The sequence below is a fragment of the Haliotis asinina genome, chromosome 2 (assembly GCF_037392515.1).
Source record: "Haliotis asinina isolate JCU_RB_2024 chromosome 2, JCU_Hal_asi_v2, whole genome shotgun sequence".
Taxonomy (NCBI): Eukaryota; Metazoa; Mollusca; class Gastropoda; order Lepetellida; family Haliotidae; genus Haliotis; species Haliotis asinina.
Window position 1 is genome coordinate 28,062,197 of NC_090281.1, and position 23,403 is coordinate 28,085,599.

The 23,403-nt window shown below is 41.8% G+C and overlaps 2 protein-coding genes across 2 annotated transcripts; one reads left to right on the top strand and one right to left on the bottom strand.

The window, feature by feature from the left end:
- Positions 1 to 1,006: 1,006 nt before the first annotated feature.
- LOC137272422 (3-oxoacyl-[acyl-carrier-protein] reductase FabG-like) lies at positions 1,007 to 13,344 on the bottom strand. The gene is made up of 9 exons (XM_067804802.1): positions 13,098 to 13,344; positions 12,303 to 12,442; positions 9,026 to 9,118; positions 7,775 to 7,913; positions 6,549 to 6,589; positions 6,050 to 6,119; positions 5,103 to 5,139; positions 3,720 to 3,795; positions 1,007 to 1,905 (listed from the first exon to the last, which is right to left on the bottom strand). Exons 1-9 carry the CDS (start codon positions 13,132 to 13,134, stop codon positions 1,750 to 1,752), a joined length of 789 nt encoding a protein of 262 aa, XP_067660903.1. The 5' UTR covers positions 13,135 to 13,344; the 3' UTR covers positions 1,007 to 1,749.
- A 968-nt stretch (positions 13,345 to 14,312) lies between these two features.
- On the top strand, positions 14,313 to 23,243 carry LOC137271712 (3-oxoacyl-[acyl-carrier-protein] reductase FabG-like). The gene is made up of 9 exons (XM_067804130.1): positions 14,313 to 14,369; positions 14,738 to 14,877; positions 16,280 to 16,372; positions 17,573 to 17,709; positions 20,468 to 20,510; positions 21,014 to 21,083; positions 21,574 to 21,610; positions 22,223 to 22,275; positions 23,104 to 23,243. Exons 1-9 carry the CDS (start codon positions 14,333 to 14,335, stop codon positions 23,241 to 23,243), a joined length of 750 nt encoding a protein of 249 aa, XP_067660231.1. The 5' UTR covers positions 14,313 to 14,332.
- Positions 23,244 to 23,403: the final 160 nt, after the last annotated feature.

Genomic DNA, 23,403 nt, shown 5'->3' on the forward strand with positions numbered 1-23,403 from the left:
TATTTATACATATCTGTGAACAGCATGAAATTTCACAATTTAATCAAGGGTACGCTGCACTTTGTGTACTACGGAGCTACCTATACTGTACTGCTCAGATAAAGGACGTAAACATAATTCTGGGAGGAAAAAATAATACTGATTGAACTAGCGGTATATATTATGATTTTGACATGTTAATGGTGTAAAAGTTTGTTTTATCACCAACCAACTGCTGATGTGACTAAACATACAATGTCTGGTTGGTTGGTTGGTTGGCTGGCTGGATGGATGGTTAATCAATCAGCAGTAATCCAGCTATATGTCGACGTTCTATAAACAGTACAGTCCAATCCAGTGATCAACATTATGAACTTCAGTCTACACAAGTGGGCCACGATGACGTGTCAACCAAATCCGCGAGCCAGGCCAACCGATACCGTTCATTGCCTGTTACAACAAGCATTGGTTGCTGAAATGGGGTGATTATTGAGGGGGAAACAACTATTGCGATAGCAATAGTCTGTTTCGACCAACTGTTCCAATACTGTTGCAATAGTCTTTTCCCTTAAATTGTCTCATTTGAAGTCATTTTCCGAATGAATGTATTGTGTATATGGAATAAAAAGTTGTAGTTTCAGTCTCTTCAAATAACTGACAAGAAACCTGAACCCCAGAAGGAGTAAACGGTTAAAACACAAACTCAATGAAGCTGCAGCTGCAAGTCTGCTCCCAAACATTCCAGCTCCCAACTCCTGTATCTTGCGCTGCGCATTTATCAACGGAAGCCAATTACTAAACTATCGATAGTCACACATACTATCGTAGCATCGACAGTTCTATTTTTTCTCCTTTCTATCATCGATTAATTACTATTGGAGATTCAGCAATTGCAATCCATCGAGCCCTATTGCCTTCACCTGTTCTTCAGCAGTAAATTAAGCATAGCAAGGGTATCCAAACCATAAGGAAAACGTGCTACCTGAATCTAGTGGAATAACTGAAAGAAAAATAAAAACGCAAAAAGAACGATAAATTGTTCTTTATTCTGACAACACAAGCACACATGGCACAAAATGATTAATGTCACATGACTTAAACAATTAAAACCATTTTCAATATTCCCCATACAATTCATATATTCCCAATATAAAGGACACTCGTGATGAATCCAGAAATAACGCATGAAAATTACCAAATTATCATCAGGAACCGAAAGCCCTAGATATCATGCGCAGTGTTACATTTTTTCCACGGCCTTGTGAATCAAAGTAATCAACCTGTTAACTTCTGTAGGGCATGCTAATTCGCTGAGAAAAAGTGTTCCTCGGTTATTTAAACAACTATGCCGGGTTACATGCTCTATTTAAATACGCAGCTATACTGCCAAATACGTGCCTTCCTCTCTATGTGTCCGCGCGTGCGTGTGCGTGCGTGTGTGTGTGTGTGTGTGTCTGTGTGTGTCTGTGTGTGTGTGTGTGTGTGTGTGAGAGAGAGAGAGAGAGAGAGAGAGAGAGAGAGAGAGAGAGAGAGACTACTTTGACTACAACCTCCCAGCTCAAGCTGCCATAACTGTGTGGTGTAATCATTCTATGGCGGACGACTCTACTCTTACCAAGCATCAAGCGGTTTTACATATGCGACAATTCACTTCTCATCTTTATTACATATACGCATTTTCCCAAAATAATCCAAGCTTATAAGCAGATCTGGTTTGACCATGCTGAATTTAACTGATGCGTCCTCAGCTTCGACTTCATAACCCGAGCTTCACTTTAAGGTACAATGTCGACCTCCATCGACTAAAAGGATCTGTCCCGTCACGTAACTTGCAGCGTCGGAGGCAAGGTAGCCAATAGCTCCAGCAATGTCTTGGGGTGTTCCCAGTCTGCCGAGAGGCGTAGCATTGGCTTGTGCCTCCAGGAGCTGTAAATGTATAATAATAACCTTTCTTTAAATATTACCACAACGGTCAACAACAATCTCCCCTAAACATAGATCTGAAGACATCTCATTACACGTCTAATTCAGAACGGCCTATCAATCAGAGACTACGAATGCGAAAATTGTTATAAACACCTGGCATTCTCATGTCATGAACGACTGATTCGTATCTACTTATCGAGAGACATCTAAAAAGGAAGACACTTTCTTTTGTCCATGGAAAGTACCCCCATTCAGTATCAGTCACTCTTCAGAAATTACCCATTGCACTGCAAATGAAGAATTCAAAATATATCTCTGCGCGTGGCCTGGACTGGGAGTTGTCAGTCTGAAAGTTGTTCCATACTACCGTGAAGTTCGAGAAAAACTGTTGACAGTCATTTCTGATCTGCTTTTTATAGTAACTGGCGTAACCAAAAATGTGATGTTCTGAATTATTTAACCAGTGGTACCACTTGTTAACTACGGCATGGTATCTCAGTGAACTAGCACTATAAACCCTGCACAAGCAGCCACACATGCGGGTATATAGTGTATTATTTCGTCGTTCCAGAATGTATAGACAATACCTTTGCCAATATTAGTAACCTGTATTCTTACCGGCTCGGGTAACACCGCTACAAAGAGTACATCAGACCCCATCACCCTCTACATAACCATACAACGTGTTTATCTTACCACCATGTTAAATGTACAAAATATCATTTTATTTTGAAGATCGCTACGAAATAAATGGCATGTAAATAAAATGGCGTGTGTCTCTCGACTGGCTTTAAAAAGCAGTGAAACATATTCAAAACTGCTCAAAATTGTTATAAGATGGTTAATCTTGTTTATTAGTTGTTTGTGCAAATAAGTCAATGTATAAAATAGTTAAAAGTAGGGCAGTTAAAGCCGGTAAAATAAATTTCTACACAGTGAACTCCGGGCACTGCATGCGTCATACCATGACGTGTTTCAACTGTTACAGATACAGTTTCGCGGTGGAGAGTTTGCCACTTACCATGGCAGCGGGTAATATTTTCAGTTGTCACCCTCATTTGAGATGTGACCTGTAAATAGCGAATACTACACGGCGAATAGCTAATACCTCACATTGCATACGAATTATACGGAACGAGTGTCCGAATACCATAGGGAGGTTAACAGTTTCATATAATTCGTATGTAATGAGACCAACTGTGGTATTTTATTTATTATCCACGTTGTACATGCATAAATTGACAAAATAGAGTTTGTTTTGTTATTTTTATGGTTTCAAACGAAAATCCAAAACCGTTTTCAGAAAGACGTTGCGGAAGAATGTTGTACTGTTGTACACTTTTGCATGAAGTTACACCGCAATGACGTTAATTCACGTGCTTGTTATGAATGGAGACGTAACTGCATGAGAGGTCATCTCTCGTTATCCAACCAAATCGTTAGAATCTCAAGTCACGTCGTCACGACACATGCAGCTACCCGTACGTTGACCACGTGGGTAATAAAGTACACAATGCCTCCGCAACCTCTTCATGAAACCGGTTTCGTTTTGAAACCATAAAGATAACAAAAATACAATATTTGGTCAATTTAATGTATGTAAAACGTGGGTAATAAATAAAATATCACACTCGGTCTCATTACATGCGAATTATACGATACTCGTGACCTCGTGACAAGGACACTCGATTGGTATAATTCGTATGTAATGAGACCTAGTGAAGTGCTCCTAGTGACGTGTATTTCGACGCATCCTACAGTGCTGATGAGATCTATCTGACCAGCGTCAACGTTGTATAGAAATTTACACTCACCTTCTGTATCTCGTCATCTTTGCCGTGGAGGACAGAACCTTCTCGGTCAAATAACGGTGTCTGCACAGTGCCTGGGCTAAAACAAAAATGGTGCAAATAGCTTAGATGCTAGTTTGACGTTGAGCACAGACAGTGAGCTTTATCTGAGTGAGTGAGTAAATATTTAACGCCACGTAGGCAGTTTCTCCACCATATCGTGACGGTTTTTATCAGGGGTATGAGTGAGTGAGTGAGTTCACTTTTTCGGCGCACTCAGCAATATCACATCTATATGGCGGTAGTCTTTAAATAATCGAGTCTGGACCAGACAATCCTGTGATCAACAACATGAGCATCGATCTGCACAATTGGGAACCGATGACATGTGCCAACCAAGTGAGCAAACCTGACCACCCGATCCCGTTAGTCGCCTCTTACGACAAGCGCAGTCGCCTTTTATGGCAAGCATGGGTTGCTGAAGTCCTATTCTACCCCGGGACCTTCACGGGTATCAGGGGTATAAATGAACTGTATATGATAGTACTTGTGTTGATGGACAGACAATTACAAAGTTGAACGGGCTGTGATTGTGTTGGTATTGATAGACTACATTCCTTCTTAGTAGATTTCAGACTGTATTCCAGCGTTAAATAAGACTTGGCTTGGGGCAGTTGATACGCCTACAAATATGATTCAAAACACCTTACAATCAACTTACAATAAAATACATATGCAGACTGACTACCGTTTAGTCTCTAAATGTATGTAGTTCACAGAACTAGTAATATCCAACTCCATTTAAAATAAAAAAAGCAGTTTCAGTTAGCTGGTAAAATCTGGACTCACTCCAGTTTCCGCATTGGAAAATAATGTGGTTCAGGGTATGTGAGGCCGACTTATTGTGTAATACTTATAGCATGATATATTGATAGAAATCAGAAAAAATATCGTGTTCCATAACTACTTTTGATTAGTATATATCAATTTAGGACAGATGATTTCCCTAAATACACATTCTCGAGTCACAGGCCACTTTCAGAAAAAGGCAGACCGTTGGGTATAGTTCCGCCCCTCTACACCCCCACCACCCCACCACCCCACCCCCCTTAAAGTGTCTCTCTGCTGTCATCTATGTTACATAGTAAGGTTAGCTACACGCAGGCAACACTTATAATCAACCAGCCTTACTCGTCACTCACCAGGCATCACTATTGCAATATCGTTTAGCAGCATTTAGAAGTTGTTATATATGACAAAGATCTTTAATTCTTTGACACACAATGTTCCGGGGTCATTTGATGAAGGGGTCTGAAATGATCCCGAAATGTTGTGTGTCAAACAATTAAAAGAAGATTTATCCACAAAAGATCGTGGTCATCAATATTATGAACAGCTAATTCTCACTTCACAGAATTCACCCGAACTTTCTTGGGCGCGAGCTCTGCAAAATAAAATAAACCTTGCATAAACAACTAGCATGTTACAATAAATATACATACATACACTTTCAGTCAGTAAAACATTTTTTGCACCCTGTCTGCTTGAATGTTTGAACTAAATGAGTGAGTTAAGATCGGCAATATTTCAGCCATATCGTGACTAAAACAAGGTAGAGATTTATAATGATTAAAATTAAATTATAAGCACTTCTCAACGAAGGACAGTAAAATAACTAGATCATCACAGTTAGATATTTAAAATTAGTAATTAAATCTAAATCAGTGTAACTATTGAGGACGATACGATATGAAATCGGGCTATAGATGGCCAACACCTCCGATTAACTGAAATAATCGAAGATTGGTTGCGGTGAACAACCGACCAAGAAATCGATTACATTTTCTCAATATCGAACACAAACGATTTTGGAACGAATGTTTTAGTGTTTCAAATACTTGATAATGGAACATATCTTTGAAACTGTCAGGACCTTAAACATGTTTTTTTCTCAGAAAAATAACTGCACTAACTGAAAAGTCATAACTGAATACTTGTTAAATGACTCCAGGAAGTTTACGTTCATGATGTATTACCCATCACTTTAAAGTAGCAAGGTGCATCATGTCATACATATCTGCAATATTTAAAACCCTGGATAGAAAAATCTAAAAGATGACGCTAACAATTTTCAATGACTTTTCGTTAGTAACAATATTATTTGTTAGATTTCAATCAGTTCCCTACACTAGTTTGTAGCAATTTAATTCGACCTAGTAAGAGTATGCGAGTTTAGTTTTACGCCGCTTTTAGCAATATTCCAGCAATATCACAGTAGTGGGCACCAGAAATTGTTTTCAAACAAGTCTTCAGTGTGACGGGCGAACGCTTGTCACCCCACCGCCCCGACTCACCCAAAGCCAGACACTGAGTGAACATGTCCAGGGCGGCCTTGCTGACACAGTAGATTCCAGCCATCGGTGTCTGGAACACATGCCACACTTGGAGTATCCCTATGGCAACAGATGATTTAACAAACGTTTCGTTTTTTAGCTTTTTTTAATTTGGGGGCTCCAGTTAAAATGTAATCCCAAGTTAATCGGACTAGATCACGTGACAATCAAATTACAATTTACATTCATGTCAAGCGAGTCGGTAGATATTAGTGAGATGGAGTAACTCCGCGTACGTCACAGGAAATTCAGGTAACCGGAAACTCGTTTATCAATATAGGAGGAACCGTGAACGTCCGGATAAATGAGTTTTGACTGCAGGATGACATAGTCAACCACGTCACCGATATGACCACCACGCCAAACATTGGTTAGTTAAGAACAATTATAACCCGGTTCTTCACGAGTCCGAAATATAGAAAAATGACCATTTCATAAAGAAAAATCCAGTTTTACTTACCACCTTAGCCCCGAAAAGACTTGAAATGTTTACAATGTTCCCTGCAACGAAAATCATGTTTAATTCTTCAATGGAAAAAACAGTGTTTGGTGGCATTGCATTACACCATTTCACGTTTTACAAGAATGCACAATACTACGAAGGTTGGTACATCATAGAATATTATTTGCAAGTCAAAAGTAAACCAAAAGTAAGCAAATAATACTATTTATTTAATTATATCAAAAACGGTTTATAGTTGTAGCCCTTGTCCACAACCTTGAGCATACAGCAGTCCAACACCAAATTCACCCTTCTGCTGATGCCTCGATGTCTAACCAATCACGTTTTCTTATAAACGAATCATTTTGCAATTCGTCGTTCTCATTTGGAGACAAAGGCACAATACACACCCTAAGTCTCCTCCAGATAAGTAGGGCTGTGTATTGGCAAATGAAATGTATTGCAATACAGTGGAAGCTGTCATAACCGGCATCTGACCAATCCGGCAAGTTGTCAACACCAGTATATAATCTCAGTTTCGTCCGTGGTTTGTGCATTTATCATAAACTCTACAATCCGGCATTCTGTCTAAACAGGATTATTTTTCAATCCCGATGACTGCCCGTTTAGACAGCTTCCATATTGTGATTCAGGCACCCTTATTGCAATTCGTATTGCGATATATTGAAAACTTAAGTGTTTGACAGTAAGTACCGCTAATTACTCATGGCGATCCTATTTTCTACATTAGTCCCCATATATAGCTCATGGCTCAGATAGCAGCAATCTCAAAATTAACTTGCTTAGTCAGGGAGTCTTGCTTAGTCTATTTTCTTTTTATTATACAATTCGTAGTATTGCAGCATGCCGTTTTATCATTGAATAACGCAGGAAAAACTTGTTGTGAATGAAATTTAAATTCAAAACGTAAGGATGATCACAAAGAACTTTATATGTTGTTTTACCCAATATACCGGTTCTCAGAAGTAATATTGCAATACGTATCGTTTGAAAAGCGTATTGCTATATACCGGTAATACCGTGAAGCTCTACCCATAAGGCTCTTCTCTGACGTACCCACCTTATGTACCAACAGATACGCCCGATACTCCGCCAGATGTACCCACCCTGCGTCGTCTAGAGATATACCCACCATACGTCACTCCCACCCCCACCCCCCAGATGTACTCACCCTGCGTCTCCAACGGATGTATCCACAATGCCTCTACCCCAAAGTTACCCACCTTGCGTCTTCTCCAAGTGGGGGACTGCGAGCTGTGACAGGAGGAAAGGCACCTTCATGTTGAGGTCCATCGTCTGGTCGTACTGGGTCTCCGACATCCCCATGGACTCCCCAGGGAAGAACAAACCTGCGTTGTTTACCTGCAGTACAGGTGGGAGAGGGGAGACAAACGGATGATCAACACTTACACCCAGTCATACACGTGTAGCCGTAAAGCAAAAAGCATCCTAAAATTACGATTGTATATATACTCTACAAAAAAGAAACGCAAAATGAAATTAAAAAATGATACTTACAATTTTGTACACATATGTAAACTCAAACATTTCTTTAGGGTTGCACAGAGAGTAAGGGGGGAATTAATCTCGAAATACCAGGTGTGTTTATAAAAACGGCGACACTAGACGGTAGGTCACCGGTTGTGCTATTTTAACATCTAATATACCCTACCCTAGCAAGCTTAAAATTGCGTGATAAAAAATGTTCATGTTTTTTATGCCCAGACCAAAAGACTAAAATCACACATGTTGCATTCTGAGTATGAGGCCCCTCTAAGTAATGGAAGGAATTACGGCAAATTTGAAGGAATTGCATCTCAAATGTAAACAAACGCAGCCCACTCGCGAAACAATTGCAGTGATTTTCGTAGTTTCGCGGTAATAACAGAAACACAACGCGCCTATCGGAAACAATGTCGTTAATGCTTGAAACAAGCTCGGCAATCTTCGGAGATTTCTCGGCTCTCTTCCGTGATTTGTTGGTTGCGTCCTGAAACTCACACATCAAAACATGGCGTCACTCGAAGGAACACCCGTCTCGGTGAGTTTTGTTTCTAGATTCTACTGTTTTCATTTTTATAATTATCCATCTTTGACCACCCGTGTTGGATGCGTTTAGGTGTGGGGTGTTGTCGGAGCTATAGATTATTAAGGAAAAGATCGTCACTGCAAAAGGGCGTCATAAGTCATGCCCCCGGAGGTTGTTTACGTCTGGAATTAGGAAGCCTCCGAGGGCATGACATATGACGCCGTTAACAAATAATGTAGAAATTTGCCGTAATTCCTTCCATTAGCTGTGTGTGTGTGTCTGTCTGTCTGTCTGTCTGTCTGTCTGTCTGTCTGTCTGTCTGTCTGTCTGTCTGTCTGTCTGGTGTGTGTGAGTGGTGTGTGTCTGTGTGTGTGTGGTGTGTGCGTGTGAGTATGCTTATTTTCAATTCAGGCAATAAACGTCGGTGACCGGTTGACACACGTACCAATACGTCGAGTCTGCCAAACTTGGCAACCGTGTTTTCAATAGTGGCCGTCCGGAACGCCGCGTCAGTCAGGTCACCGTAATGGGTCCGAATCTGGAAGTCAAAAGAGAGAGGAATTCATCTGTTCTGTTATCACCTCCACTGCACTACACACAATATGTAAATTAAACGCGAGGGGATATCATCTGTTATCATCTCCACTGTTCTACCCACAATCTCTACTCTGTATGTTATCACGTTTATTGTTTAACGCCACTTTCAGCGATATTCCAACTATTCCACATAGCCTAACCATGTGTCAAGCTCGAATACTAACAATAGTTTATGGGTCAGCATGGTGGTGTTCACGTTATGTTTCAGCATACTGTTGGTGACGTTGAGTTTGACCATGCTGTCGGTCACGTTAAGTTTGAGCGTATTGTTGCTCACGATGAATCTGAGAGTGCTGTTCCTCACTTTGAGTTTTAACATGCTGTTGCTCACGTTCAGTTTGAGCGTGTTGTTGCTCACGTTCAGTTTGAGCGTGTTGTTGCCCACGATGAACCTGAGCGTGCTGTTTCTCACTTTGAGTTTTAACATACTGTCGCTCACGTTCAGTTTGAGCGTGTTGTTGCCCACGATGAATCTGAGAGTGCTGTTCCTCACTTTGAGTTTTAACATACTGTCGCTCACGTTCAGTTTGAGCGTGTTGTTGCCCACGATGAATCTGAGAGTGCTGTTCCTCACTTTGAGTTTTAACATACTGTCGCCCACGTTCAGTTTGAGCGTGTTGTTGCCCACGATGAACCTGAGCGTGCTGTTTCTCACTTTGAGTTTTAACATACTGTCGCTCACGTTCAGTTTGAGCGTGTTGTTGCCCACGATGAATCTGAGAGTGCTGTTCCTCACTTTGAGTTTTAACATACTGTCGCCCACGTTCAGTTTGAGCGTGTTGTTGCCCACGATGAATCTGAGAGTGCTGTTCCTCACTTTGAGTTTTAACATACTGTCGCCCACGTTCAGTTTGAGCGTGTTGTTGCCCACGATGAATCTGAGAGTGCTGTTCCTCACTTTGAGTTTTAACATACTGTCGCTCACGTTCAGTTTGAGCGTGTTGTTGAAAGTGAACTGACCTTTTCATGTTGTGTAAGTAACAATTTAATATTTTATCAAGTCTCGTTGAGCTTCACGGCACAGTCTAAGACGGGTAGGCATACTTCCTATCAGAGAGGTTAGTGTCTCGTGAGTTATGCTGTCCCAGTATCGGACCACTTCTCTCTTCATGTCTTCAATTTTTGTCAACCCCTTTTGATTCACACATTCCTTCATCATCCCCCAAATGTTCTCAATGGGATTTAAGTCAGGACTATATGCAGGAAATGGTAATGCAGTCACATTTTTCTCCTGAAACCACTGCTTGGCATGTTTTGCGGTGTGTTTAGGATCATTATCTTGCTGCAAAATCAAGTCATTTCCATAAAACACATGTGCACTTGGAAGGAGAAAATTATCTAATATGTTAGTGTAGCGTTGACTTGTCAGATTTCCCTCAAACACACACAGCGGGGTCGTTCCTAATAAGGCTATCCCTCCCCATACATGAAACTTTGGGCTGTATTTAGGCCGTCGATACAAGGGTGCTGACGCAGACTTTGTCCATATTTTCACATTATTGGGATATACCCATATTGAGCTTTCATCAGTAAAAATCACATTTTCCCAGTGAAAGTTTTCATGTGCCAAACACCACTCAACACCACTCTGTTGTCTTTATGTTCTTGTTTCATGAGAGGAGAAGGAATTCCAGTCTTTTTCTCCCATCCAAAATCAATCAAATTTCTTCTAACTGTAGATTTTGATACAACTGTTGATCCCCTTTCTATCATTTCATACCTGATGTTGGAGATGCTTGCCCTTTGCTTTTTAGACGCTAAAATTCCCAGCCGGACGCGATCTGAGAAGTCCAATTTTCTGGGTCTCCCTGCTCCTTTCTGGTGCCCAAATTCCTTTCCCTCTTTAAAATTCTTCCTAATCCTATACACAGTAGAAAGAGGAGTTCCTGTTCTCTCTGCCAATGTATTTACATCATCAATTCCTTGATTACACAACTCAAAAATCAACCTTCTTTTATCTTCAGCAGACATTGTTGACAGTGTTGAGGAAAATGACGTCTGCTACAAATTCAGGGGAGGTAACTCTAATTGTACTATACTCAGTAGGCCAAGATGAGTTATCTCCCTTATACCATTACTTAGTTTTTAGTATCAGTGAATCAGTTGAGGTGTTAGGATAGCTCAAAGTAAGAAGAAAAATTCTCAATAATTATGAACCAGACTATAGGTTTGACAGTATCTTTGGTCCAAATTTTCACACAATTAGGGAAAAGCCAAACAGAACTTTCATCCGAAAAGAAAACATTATCCCAATCTTGATTTTCATGAGTCCGACACCAGTTTAAACGTTTTTCCTTTTGTGCATCTTTCATCAACGGCGAGGGAATTCCACGTTTTTTTCCCCAATTAAGTCTCTGTAATTCCTGCCTAACTGTTTCATTGCATACCTGAGGACTTCCTCTGCTAATCATTTCATTTCTGATGTTCTCAACACTTTTCAATTTGCCCCTACTCACAATCTGCCCAAGTCTTCGGCGATCCACAACACTGAATTCCCTAGGCCGACCTGCCCCTGCTTTGTGCTCTATCCCGGTTCCTGTTTGAATACACTTCAAAGTTCTGTATACTGTAGACAGAGGAATACCATGTCTACAAGCTAACACTTTAGCAGCAGCCTCACCCCTTTCAAAATCATCTAGAATGAGCTTTCTTTTCTCTCTTGCTGTAAATTCTGCCATGTCAACACAGGAAGCCGTCTGCTCAGACAAGGCAGATAACTCTTGTTGGGAGTTCTCTCCCTTTATTTAGTATGCTTAGTGCATAGTGAAAGCCCTTTTTCCAATCTTAGCATCATTAGAAAAAAAACAAAGATTTTCTCAATACTTTCTGGGAACACTGTATATCATCTGTTTGGAGTGTTGTGTAACAGCTTGAACGTTCAGCCCAAAGTGCTTTTGGGGCTGAGTATAGCAGACAGTATTCATGCTTGAACATGTTACGTTTTGATATGTTCACCCACGTTCTCACTCAGATGGGCGCACTGCACGGATAGGAAGAGGCCATACCAAAATATTATCTGTGTTAATTCATAATGTATGTAAGAAGTCAACTGGGTGTGTCAGGTAATACGACCTGGTACTAATGGTGCACAAAACCGGAAGTACAATACACTTCACAACACTCACGTCGTCAGCAGGTATCCCGCAGTTAGAGCATCGCTTGGCGACATCGTCCAGTCTCGTCCTATCTCGCCCCGTTAACGCGAGTTTGGCTCCATGTTTGGCAAAATGCAAAGCTGTTCCCTCCCCAAGTCCGGAACTAGCTCCTGGGGAATAGAGGAGCAAAAATAAACACGTAAATTAGGTTATGCAGATTATCTGTCTGTCTGATGTTTATTATTTATGGTAAATACGTTTAGTACACAGTGTGTCTTTAGTTAACTGAATGGACGGAAGACCTAGAAAATGTAATTGAACAATGGGATTCATATCCATTTGCAAATTAGTGGCAAATTTCTTTCTTCGCAATTTTCTACCTTGGCTCTGCAAGGATCCGCTCACACAACAAAATAGCTAACTCGCTCACTCGGTCAACCACTCACAAGCCAACATACATAACTTTTTAATTTATAATTAGTACTTTCAGTGGGTCCATAAACTCATCTCACTCCCTGACACACATTAAATTCTGCACTATTTCTAAAAACAAATCAATTACATTTGATACAACTGATATCCGACATACTGGAAATTAACAGAACGAAAAATTATAGAAAATTGTCGTAAAGTCTTCTCCTGGAGGGACATGGCCCCGCTCGTGCACTGTAACGATGGCCTTGCACATTTAGTAGGGCGATAACAAAAACGAACAGGCATGATATGGCCCGCGTAACTCCCCGACGCACTGATAGCGTTCCTGAGCTGACTTACAACCTTCTACATGCATGTACATGTGCAGGAAAAACAGTTTGTCATATTTACCCGTAATAAGTACAACTCGGCCTGCGAAATTCGCCATCACGTCGTTTTTGCTGTTACTTGTGTCAGCTGTCACGCTTCACTTGTACTCTTCGACGTATATGTAAATTAAAAACGTTCAGTAGACGTCACCGACGCTTTGTGGGATGCTATCGATGTTACCTGGCCTAACGAATCATTTCGCTGATTCAGTAACGACGAAGTCATACAGAACGAGGCTGCCCGTAATGCCTTAGCTCTGACAGTCAGTGATAACGAAGAAAGCCAACATGACCCAACCGCCGGTCTTAAACAGTTGTAGATATGCATTACAGCTCTTCACAATGTTTCTTCACTAAGTGCACACGTTGTGCATTAATGAAGCAGAAGTTCTAAATTCTAAATTGCACGAGATACTCTATTTTGAACACTCTCCTGTTTATCAAAAACTGCATGTGGGCAGGTCTTAGGTACACTGCATGTGGGCAGGTCGTAGGTGTACTGCGTGTGGGCAGGTCTTATTTGCACTGTATGTGGACAGGTCTTAGGTGTACTGCATGTGGGCAGGCCTTAGGTGTACTGCATGTGGGCAGGTCTTGGGTGTACTGCATGTGGGCAGGTCTTAGTTGCACGGCATGTGGGCAGGTCTTAGGTGTACTGCATGTGGGCAGGTCTTAGGTGTACTGCATGTGGACAGGTCTTAGGTGCGCTGCATGTGGGCAGGTTTTAGGTGTAGTGCATGTGGGCAGGTCTTGGGTGTAGTGCATGTGGGCATCTCTTAGTGTACTGCATGTGGGCAGGTCTTAGCTGTACTGCGTGTGGGTAGGTCTTAGGTGTACTGCATGTGTACTGCTAGTTTTCAAATTTTCCTAGCCATTCGGGGGAAGGATGAAGGGGGGGGGGTTTGTTATTCACCTAATATTTCAACATTTTAAGTTAATTTTTTAAATTGATAATCTGTTACTGTAAGTCCATACCGAAAGATATCAGAATCTGGAAAGTTGTGTTTTGCGTTTCATGTGGTCTTCAGCTTCAACTGATATATGACCTGAGCTCTACGCACATCATACAGCAGGCACTAAGTGTGTTGATGCTCTTTTTCACAATCCCTGTCTGTCCTCTGCCTGCGGCCTACATTATCAGCCTGCAAGTCGACGGTGACCTCTATTTACTCTCTATGATTCACCTCGACTAGGACAGTGAGTTATACTTAGGCATACTTACACGAGCCAGACAGTCGGGACAGCAGAAGCGACGTGATGGCGAATTTTGCAGGCCGAGTTGTACTTATTACGGGTAAATATAACAAACTATTCCTGCATTGAGACGATTGTAAATTCAAGTCAGCTCAGGAACGCTCTCGTGGCGTCAGGATGCCTGGTGTTTGGTATTACTTGCAGTGGACAAGCAGGGCTATGAACCTCAACAGAAGCCACCAACAGACAAGGCGACAAATTCTTGAATTTGTTTCGTGTTTACACACACGCACGCACACCCCGCTTATGTTCACTGATACCGAATTATTGCTGTTGATGCGTGTCTCTGTTGTCGACATTGCTCGGTACTGTTCATTGCTGTTCTGTTGATGCAATATCAAGTTTGTCGAATGTTGGTTTTTTCAATGTTTCTAAATAACATCCTGTTCCTGTTTCTCCATTCTTCAGGAGCGAGTGTCGGACTTGGGGAGGGGGCGCCTTTGCATTTTGCCAAAAAGGGGGCCAAACTCTCGCTAACGGGACGAGATACGACGAGACTGGAAGGTGTTGCTAAGCGATGCTTGGAGTGCGGGATACCTGATGGGGATGTGAGTGTTGTGGATGAGGTTTGGTACATTCGGTTTTGTACACCCCAAGTAGGTTTAGTTTGTAATATTCGACATAACCTCCGTAATGTTACACACATGTTACGAAATACCAACGGCGTGTTTACAACTAACATTTTATTCTACTTTGGTATTACATATTTCTATCCATATAATGTGCTTTTGTTAACGAGTACATGGGTGAACATTCCAAGACGGAATGTGTCCAAGAGTCAAATGTGAAGATACGTAACAACCTAATTATACCCAACCCCAAAAGCGATGCGTGTGTGTTCTTCAGTGTATTTTCTTCTGCTGAAAATGTAGAAATTCTGGTTACCCAACCACTGCTTCTCACGTTCAGTTTGAGAATGCTGTTGAACATGATATTGAGTTTGAGTATGGTGTTGGTCACGTGCTGTCAGAGAGTCCTGTTGCTTACACGATATTTGTCGTTCACGTACCAATTTACTCCACGCTGCTGTTAAACTTTTTAAAAGATGACAAGAACATGTGAAATGCTTGTCATCTGTATTAGTCATTTGTCAGTAGAGGTGATAAAAGATGGCTATGCACAAGATCTTCGTATATGTACAAGATCTTCACGTAGTTTTCTACAACGTGAACAACAGTATCTTTTCAAACTCAACATCATCAAAAGCATGCTCAAACTCAACGTGAGTATCAACTCAACGTGAGCACGGCACGCTCAAATAGTATCAACTCTACGTGAGTACGGCAAGCTCAAATAGTATCAACTCAACGTGAGTACGGCACGCTCAAATAGTATCAACTCAACGTGAGCACGGCACGCTCAAATAGTATCAAGTCATCGTGAGTACGGAACGCTCAAATAGAATCAAGTCATCGTGAGCACGGCACGCTCAAATAGCATCAACTCAACGTGAGCACGGCGCGCTCAAATAGCATCAACTCTACGTGAGCACGGAACACTCAAATAGTATCAACTCAACGTGAGTACGGAACGCTCAAATAGTATCAACTCTACGTGAGCACGGCACGCTCAAATAGTATCAACTGTACGTGAGCAACAATAGTCTAACCCGTAACCTATTGTATAATGGACAAAATAAGTTAGGGATATTGGCATTTTTATGTTATTTTATCAGTATGTCAGTGAATAAATACTGCTCATTGCTCATCATTCCAAAATTGGAATATCCCTAAATACTTTTGTCCAGTATAGTATCACATAGCCCTCGTTAGGTCATCTGGAATAGGTGGAACGTGGATTAGAAACGTGATAACGTACGCAGTCGAGATTGTGTGTTGACCAATAGAGGTGATAACAGATGACATCCTCTCTCGTATGGTTTACAGATTCTGTGTAGTACAGTGGATGTGATAACACAACAGATACATTCGTATCTCTTATGATTTTCAGATTCTGACTCTTACTGGTGACCTGACTGACGCGGCATTCAGAAAGACAACCATTGAAAAGACGGTCGCCAAATTTGGCAGTCTCGACGTCCTGGTACGTGCACGCGTTCGGCGACGCTTCTCGCCTGAATAGGTCGTAGGGAACACCTTGTATTTCATTTCATTTATTTATGTTGTTGTTGTTGTTTTTTGTTGTTGTTTTTTTTTTTTTTTTTGCTTTTGGGGGAGGGGGGGGGGTATATTGGTTTTTTGTTGTTTCTTTTTTGGTTTTTTGGGGTTGTTTTTCGGGGATTTTTTTCTTTTTATTTGTCTCGAATATGTTCCATAGTGTGGGTTATCTGGTATATGGTACATCATTTAAATGGTGACCACTCCATCAAGGGTCGCCGTTTATAATCACACAAAGGAAACGACGCATAGGGTATTTGGGGAATACCTTTACCTTTTGAAAAGGTAAAGATATTGAGAGTACTTTCATTACAAATACCAAAAGTGCGTGTGTGTGTGTATGTGGTGCGAAACTGCCGCAAAATATCCTTTACAGCGTTGTGAAAATTACTGTTTTGTTGAATCAGACAACAGATTCGACTGAGATTGTTAGTCATAAACCTGTTAAAGGCACATGCCAAGATTATCAACAGCGGAGCGAGAATTCGCCAGTGGAGTGATGGCTGAACATTTTGCACATCATCCTCAGTCAGCAAGGCTGGCCACAAATCTGAACGTCCATGAACTGAAGACCAAGCACCACCACCTCAAAGGATAACCATCACCCGTGCATTTCCATCTGCGCAACCGGATGTTCGCAATGACGTCATCAGGATCACGGCATCAACAGGAGTGAGTGAGTTTAGTTTTACGCCGCACACAGCACAAATTCAGCTATATGGTCGCGGTCTGGAAATCATCAAGTCTGGGCCAGACGAGCCAGTGATGATCAACATGGGCATTGATCTACGCGTGTCAACAATGTCACCTATAATGAGCACCCAATTCCCTTAGTGGCTTTTTATACAAGCATGGGTTATTGAAGATCAGTTCTAACCCGGATCTTCACGGATCCTGTCCGCAGTAACACGGTGATGAGACGATTGTAATCAACCCGTGACAACAGACTGAATCGTCTACGGACTAAGGAAAGTCAGGCACTGGCCACATCCTCAATGGTTACGATAGCCATGGTGCTTTGGCAGCATGTGCACAGTCGTAATTTAAAGATGCATTTGGATTTGAGATTGGACCATGTATGAATGTTGATCATCCGTTTTTCTCACCTGACGTACCTGTACTGCAGGTAAACAACGCAGGTTTGGTGTTCCCAGGGGAGTCCATGGGGATGTCGGAGACCCAGTACGACCAGACGATGGACCTCAACATGAAGGTGCCCTTCCTCCTGTCACAGCTCGCAGTCCCCAACTTGGAGAAGACGCAGGATGGGTATATCTACAGGAGACACAGGGTGGGTACATCTAGGGAGACGCAGGGTGGGTACATCTGGGGACGAGATGGAGGGAGGGCAAAGTGGGTGCGCAGATATAGATGGGTTTACTTTTAGCATGCAAACAATATTCCATGACTTACCTACCGGGCAAGAGAACGTTGCTACTTTGAAAGTAATTTATTATTATAACATAAAAAACAAAAACGGTGAAACAGGTTTGACTTCAGGAAACGCTCGCCAAAATGCAACGATATCCGGGTAACAAAGCAGCTGTCTGAAAACCTCTTTTGAATCCCTACAATTATCAAAACACGAACGCATTAAAGGTCACATGCAACCAAAAAATCAAACATAATTAAAACACATTTATCACTTATTCATGACATATAATATACATTGCTGCTTTTTAAAAAACAAATAAACAAATTATAAGCGTATAATCGCGATTCAAAAGTGCAATATTTTGTACTTGGGCTTACTTCCCCCGAAACGAAGCCGTCGGGAGACCGAACCCAGTCTTAGCACCTGGATGTGCACTCAAGTGTAACGACGGATTCTGATTGGCTGTTTCATTTGCTGATCTGCTGAGGGTTCATTGTGTGTGCAGACAGATGATCTGTTTGATGGGCATTTTAGAAGTATAGCGAGTCACAAGAAAGTAAGATTCTTTATGGATAACAACTTCTTTTTGTGTACTTGATGCGTCGTTTCAGTATGGATTCATATACTGTTGTCAAACAAAATCATACACACTAAAACAAGTCGTTATCCATGAAAAATGTATATAGAGATGTTGGGTATTGAAAATACATGTTCTCCGAATTTGCGCTCGATCCAATCAAAAATGACATCAGTAGAGATGGTAAACTACTGCGTGGCCGGAATCTGTCATTCGTCCAAGTACAAAGCAGGACTTGAAACTGACAAGAGTTTGCACCAGTTTCCGTCAGATCCAATCATCCGAAAAAAGTGAATGTAGTTTGTTTGCAACCCACAGACATAAAAACATGTCATGTGTATCACACGTGCCTAATTACATAATGTGGCAGACACGGGACTCGGGTGCACGAGTCATAAATCAACTGATTTTCTTTATGTCGTATACTCTGATAGGTGTTAAGTTCAAATTACACGTGGTCAATGATTGAAGCTGTGTACTGCATGTTGTCTTTAGCAGACAGGCAGGCAGACATATAGGTGTGAATAAACCAGACACTGAGCTTTCTCTGTGATAGGGACTGCTTACCACAATCAACAAGTTTTTTTTTTACGTAACGAGTAGATCATTTACTTGTTTGTGTACATAACCAAGATTAGACTACTGCTCACGACCTCAGACGCTGGGCATGCATACTGTTTCAAGCTCCGCGAACCTATTCACTGCGCATGCGTTATGGACGCAGCGCAGCACAGCTGTTGAAACCAGTTTTCCCCCCAGCACTGGGGGGAATTTAGTGAAACGTTTGAACTCCGATTTAGCGGGCTTTTTTTTCATCGCGTTTTCTTCAACTTTATAGGTTGAATTGGCATTTTTTATGATTTGTTTCGGTAAGTGCATACCGAAAGGTACCAGAATCTGCAAAGTTGTGTTTTACGTTGCATGTGACCTTTAACCAAACAACCACCACGAATAAACCAAGAATTTCGCAAGGACAATGTAACTGACACCAGCAAACAGAGCTGATCCAAGACCGCCATAGATCAGGAAGAGCACCTCCGGAACAGATAATGACGGTGACAGAACTAGGACACAGTCATTCGACGACTTGGTACGGCTGGTATACGGGCCTACCGCCTCTTCCTTTTAATGGCCTTATATAATTAACACGTCATTACTAGAACACATTTTTTCGACGACTTGATATAGCTGGTATACGACCTGGAGCCGCTTCAGTGGAATGGTCTTGGCATGTCTACAGGGTGAACGCAGACTGCAATGGTCACGAACTGTACGCCGATGGCAGCGATGTGAGTATGGGGAAAAGCTCTTGACAAGAGCAAGTCTGATCAGAAACGAAGCTGGAGATCGACCTGTTTTTAGTTCATCAGTTCGGTGGAGAAGGCGTATGGCGCGTCATTCGTGGCCAGAGCAAAACAAGGCTGGATTCTGAGTCATGAAAACGCATGGCCTCACACAGTCAGAATTGATCCAGTTTTTCTGCGCAACTTTAACGTCAACGTATTGCCTTGGCCAGCCCATTCTTCAGATATGAACTCCAGTGAACATCTTTAGGATCATGTTGATGGTCAACTGAGACAGTGTGTACCACCTTCACCGAACCGATAGGAACTTGAACAGACTCTCTTGAACTTATGGAACAGCATTGCCTCTGACTTCTTCCGTCGACTGACGACGTCAGTGAGGGGGCGTATGTTTGCGTGCATGGATACCCAGTGTGGTCACTCGATACAGATGGCGTGTCGCCAGGTTCCTGTCCCATAATATTAACTTGGAATTAACTACAATTTGTCAAATTTTAATTTTGACTCATTGGCTCTTTCTTAATGAACAGAGGTAAATGCAAGACCAGCATTGCGATGGATTTTCAGTCAAATTATTGGAGAATCATTTCTGTCTGAAATATTGTCATGTTTCTATTTTTGTCTCCGGTGAGTTGATAAGTTTCTCTTGCTCTGTATTATCAGCATTGTACATTGTTTTTAAAACATGGAATGATGCAATTCCTAAATACACGATTTTGTTTAAAGAAATGCTTTGTCTTACTAAGCCTGTTTGTTTCTCTTTGTAGGGAACATTGTAAACATAACAAGTCTTAGCGGGTACAGGGCGGTGAGTTCAACTACTAAATCTGTAAATGGTTTGGGTGCATATAGACTTGCATGTTGTTTATTATATTAAAGACGAACAGTCGAAACTCGTTTATGTGTAAATTTGTTTGTCTCAAATATTGACCGAATAAACGAGTTACCTCCTCTCACTAGAATCTGCTGAGTCACATCAGGTCAACAGGTCAATTCTGTGTTGAATGTGGATAAGGTAACTACATGATTGTAAATTGTAATTTTATTGACTCATGACCATCAGCCACCATCACTGACTCATGACCATCACCCACCATCACTGACTCGTGACCATCACCCACCACCCATCATTGACTCATGACCATCACCCACCATCATTGACTCATGACCATCACCCATCATCGAAACTTTTATTGACTCATGACCATCACCCATCATCGAAAGCAAAATAACGTCTACTGAAGATATATAGCCATGGGCATGCCCCACGTGGATGTTTTATGGGGAATCCGATGCTGTCACGTGTTCCAGATGCCGGAAATAGGAATCTACTGTGTCAGCAAGGCTGTCCTTGATATGTTCACACAGTGCCTGGCTTTGGGTGAATGTCTGGGTGGGTGAACGGGTAACTATCTATGGATATCTATTTGGGATTCTGGCTGAGTGATCTCTGCTTCTGGTGACATTTTAGATGAGATGACATGGATGGATTGGCTGTTTCACTGAGATGACTGTTTTTGGTTGGTTCAGGCTTTGGGTGGGTGACTGTTCAAATGTTAATGGTACGATGGCAATTTGCAATGGATGGCACTCTCCGTTGGTTGATTGTGACAGTTTTGATTGTGGGTGGGATCTATTTCTCAAGTAAAATCAATAATTTGTGATGTTAAACTCTAAAACTGATTGTGCTGATATATCAGTGTCTTATACAAACATACTGTGGCTGGAAAGTAAGGTTTGAGAGACTGTAAGTGTCCTTTGGGTGTATTTATCATAACTTCATACATACTGAGGCGAAGCAGGGTGTTAACAGTACCATTCCACGGACCATGGGTGTTTATAGATGTGTTTCTGAAAATTATTTTCTGCAGAACTCGCGCCCAAGAAAGTTCGGGTGAATTCAGTGAGGTAAGTCTTTCCTCTTTTCTGTAATGATGACGTGCGACGTGCAAGAATGATTACAACGGACAGATTTATAATAAGATTGACGGGCTAAAGAAACGTTACCACTTTGAAATGGAAATTACCAAAAAAATTCAATTTAGCTGCATCACCATCATATGGGAACACATCACCCAAACGCGGACATGAGTTTCCATGTGGGAATACCGAATCCAATGCATGCTTTTTCAACATTTTATACAAATATGGTTCTTATGGGTTTTTTTCACAGAAAGCGTCTGGAGTTTGATATTGTTATTATTGTAGACTATATCCATTCAGAGAGCAAGAACTGTTCAGCATACATCATATGCATTTCATATTTAAGAGTTTTGCGAATTCTCCCAATCACACCTCCGTGGACTGCGAACTGGCCAGGCTTCGGCCGAACCCCAGTTTCATTTAACGCTCGAACATACATTTACCAATATTAACGTAGTCACATATCTAGGAATGCTAGAACTTCGATCACAACAAAAAAGTCTACTTTGAAGGATTGCTATTATATATAAGAATTTGAACACAATACAATATCATACCCCACAGTCATCTAAGCTCCATACACATGTCTTGTTGTAGCCCCAGCACTGTGCCGACTGCAATCTTCGGACGAGAGGGTTCTGATAAAGAAGGTCAGTACCTACGGCGTTAGTGTCTGGTCAGATAGACCTGGACAATTGTGATGTGGGATGCCTCGAAATACGAGTGACCGTATATATAAGCACATACATTCAGCGTCCGTGGACAGAGTATTAACATACGGGGTCACCTCACCTCACCTCACCTCACCTCACCTCACCTCACCTCACCTCACCTCACCTCACCTCACCTCACCTCACCTCACCTCACCTCACCTCACCTCACCTCACCTCACCTCACCTCACCTCACCTCACCTCACCTCACCTCACCTCACCTCACCTCACCTCACCTCACCTCACCTCACGTTTGTGAGTTGGAAGCAGCTTGCAACTCAGAGTTACCTAATTAAGATGGGACTGGTAGCGAACGTTGCAGAATGGGGAAGTGGTAGCCCAACCCAAAAGTTTCAGAATATTATTTTTAGTTCTTGATTCTCAAAGACAAAACTGAGCAAAAGAACATCTGGAATATTGAAAGATAGCCGATGCTGTCTGAAGGTAATTCCCAAAGGAAAGATATTTAGATGTTTTCTCCCTTTAATAGCGGCGAGTCAGTCGTAAGGCCCATTAGCGTCGTTCGGGTTAACCGTCATTCAGGTTAGTGCGTGAGTGCATGGTCAGAAACGGACTTCGGCTTTTTAGTTTCTCGATCTTATGTAAACTACTTTCTGATTGGTCGGGTAAAAGGTATTTGTGACTAAACCTGTCGTGGGATATCTTCAGATCTTTTTGTAGGGGTCATTTTAATGGGAATGGCCGTTGTGGTACCATTTTCCTCAAGTAAATTATTGGTGTACATTTACAGTTATTTTATGCTCAAGCCAGTGTCAACCCTCTCGGCAGACTGGGAACACCGCAAGATGTGGCTGAAGCTGTTGGCTACCTTGCCTCCGACGCTGCGAGCTATGTGACGGGACAGATTCTGTTAGGTGATGGGGGTCGAGTTTGTGCCTTTAAGTGAAGAGGGGTATCTTCCACCTTAGAATAGTTACATCATGCCGTTATGACAGCTTGATCTGACAGATTTTTGTCAAAGTACGTCGTATCCCATATAGATATCTGTCAGACTGCACCCTGTCAGCAATACTACAACAGTAGACGCCAAAATAAACGTTACCCTC

What these genes read in the sequence shown, in the direction of transcription:
- LOC137272422 (XM_067804802.1), bottom strand. Translation starts at nt 13,134, where the DNA reads ATGGCGAATTTCGCAGGCCGAGTTGTACTTATTACGG. An exon ending in CCACTTGGAGAAGACGCAAG is followed by an intron (nt 6,590 to 7,774) that starts GTGGGTAACTTT and finishes TTTTCGTTGCAG; the next exon opens with GGAACATTGTAAACATTTCA. An exon ending in AAGATGACGAGATACAGAAG is followed by an intron (nt 1,906 to 3,719) that starts GTGAGTGTAAAT and finishes ATACATTTACAG; the next exon opens with CTCCTGGAGGCACAAGCCAA.
- LOC137271712 (XM_067804130.1), top strand. Translation starts at nt 14,333, where the DNA reads ATGGCGAATTTTGCAGGCCGAGTTGTACTTATTACGG. An exon ending in GTCTTAGCGGGTACAGGGCG is followed by an intron (nt 20,511 to 21,013) that starts GTGAGTTCAACT and finishes CACGTGTTCCAG; the next exon opens with ATGCCGGAAATAGGAATCTA. An exon ending in CACACAGTGCCTGGCTTTGG is followed by an intron (nt 21,084 to 21,573) that starts GTGAATGTCTGG and finishes TATTTTCTGCAG; the next exon opens with AACTCGCGCCCAAGAAAGTT.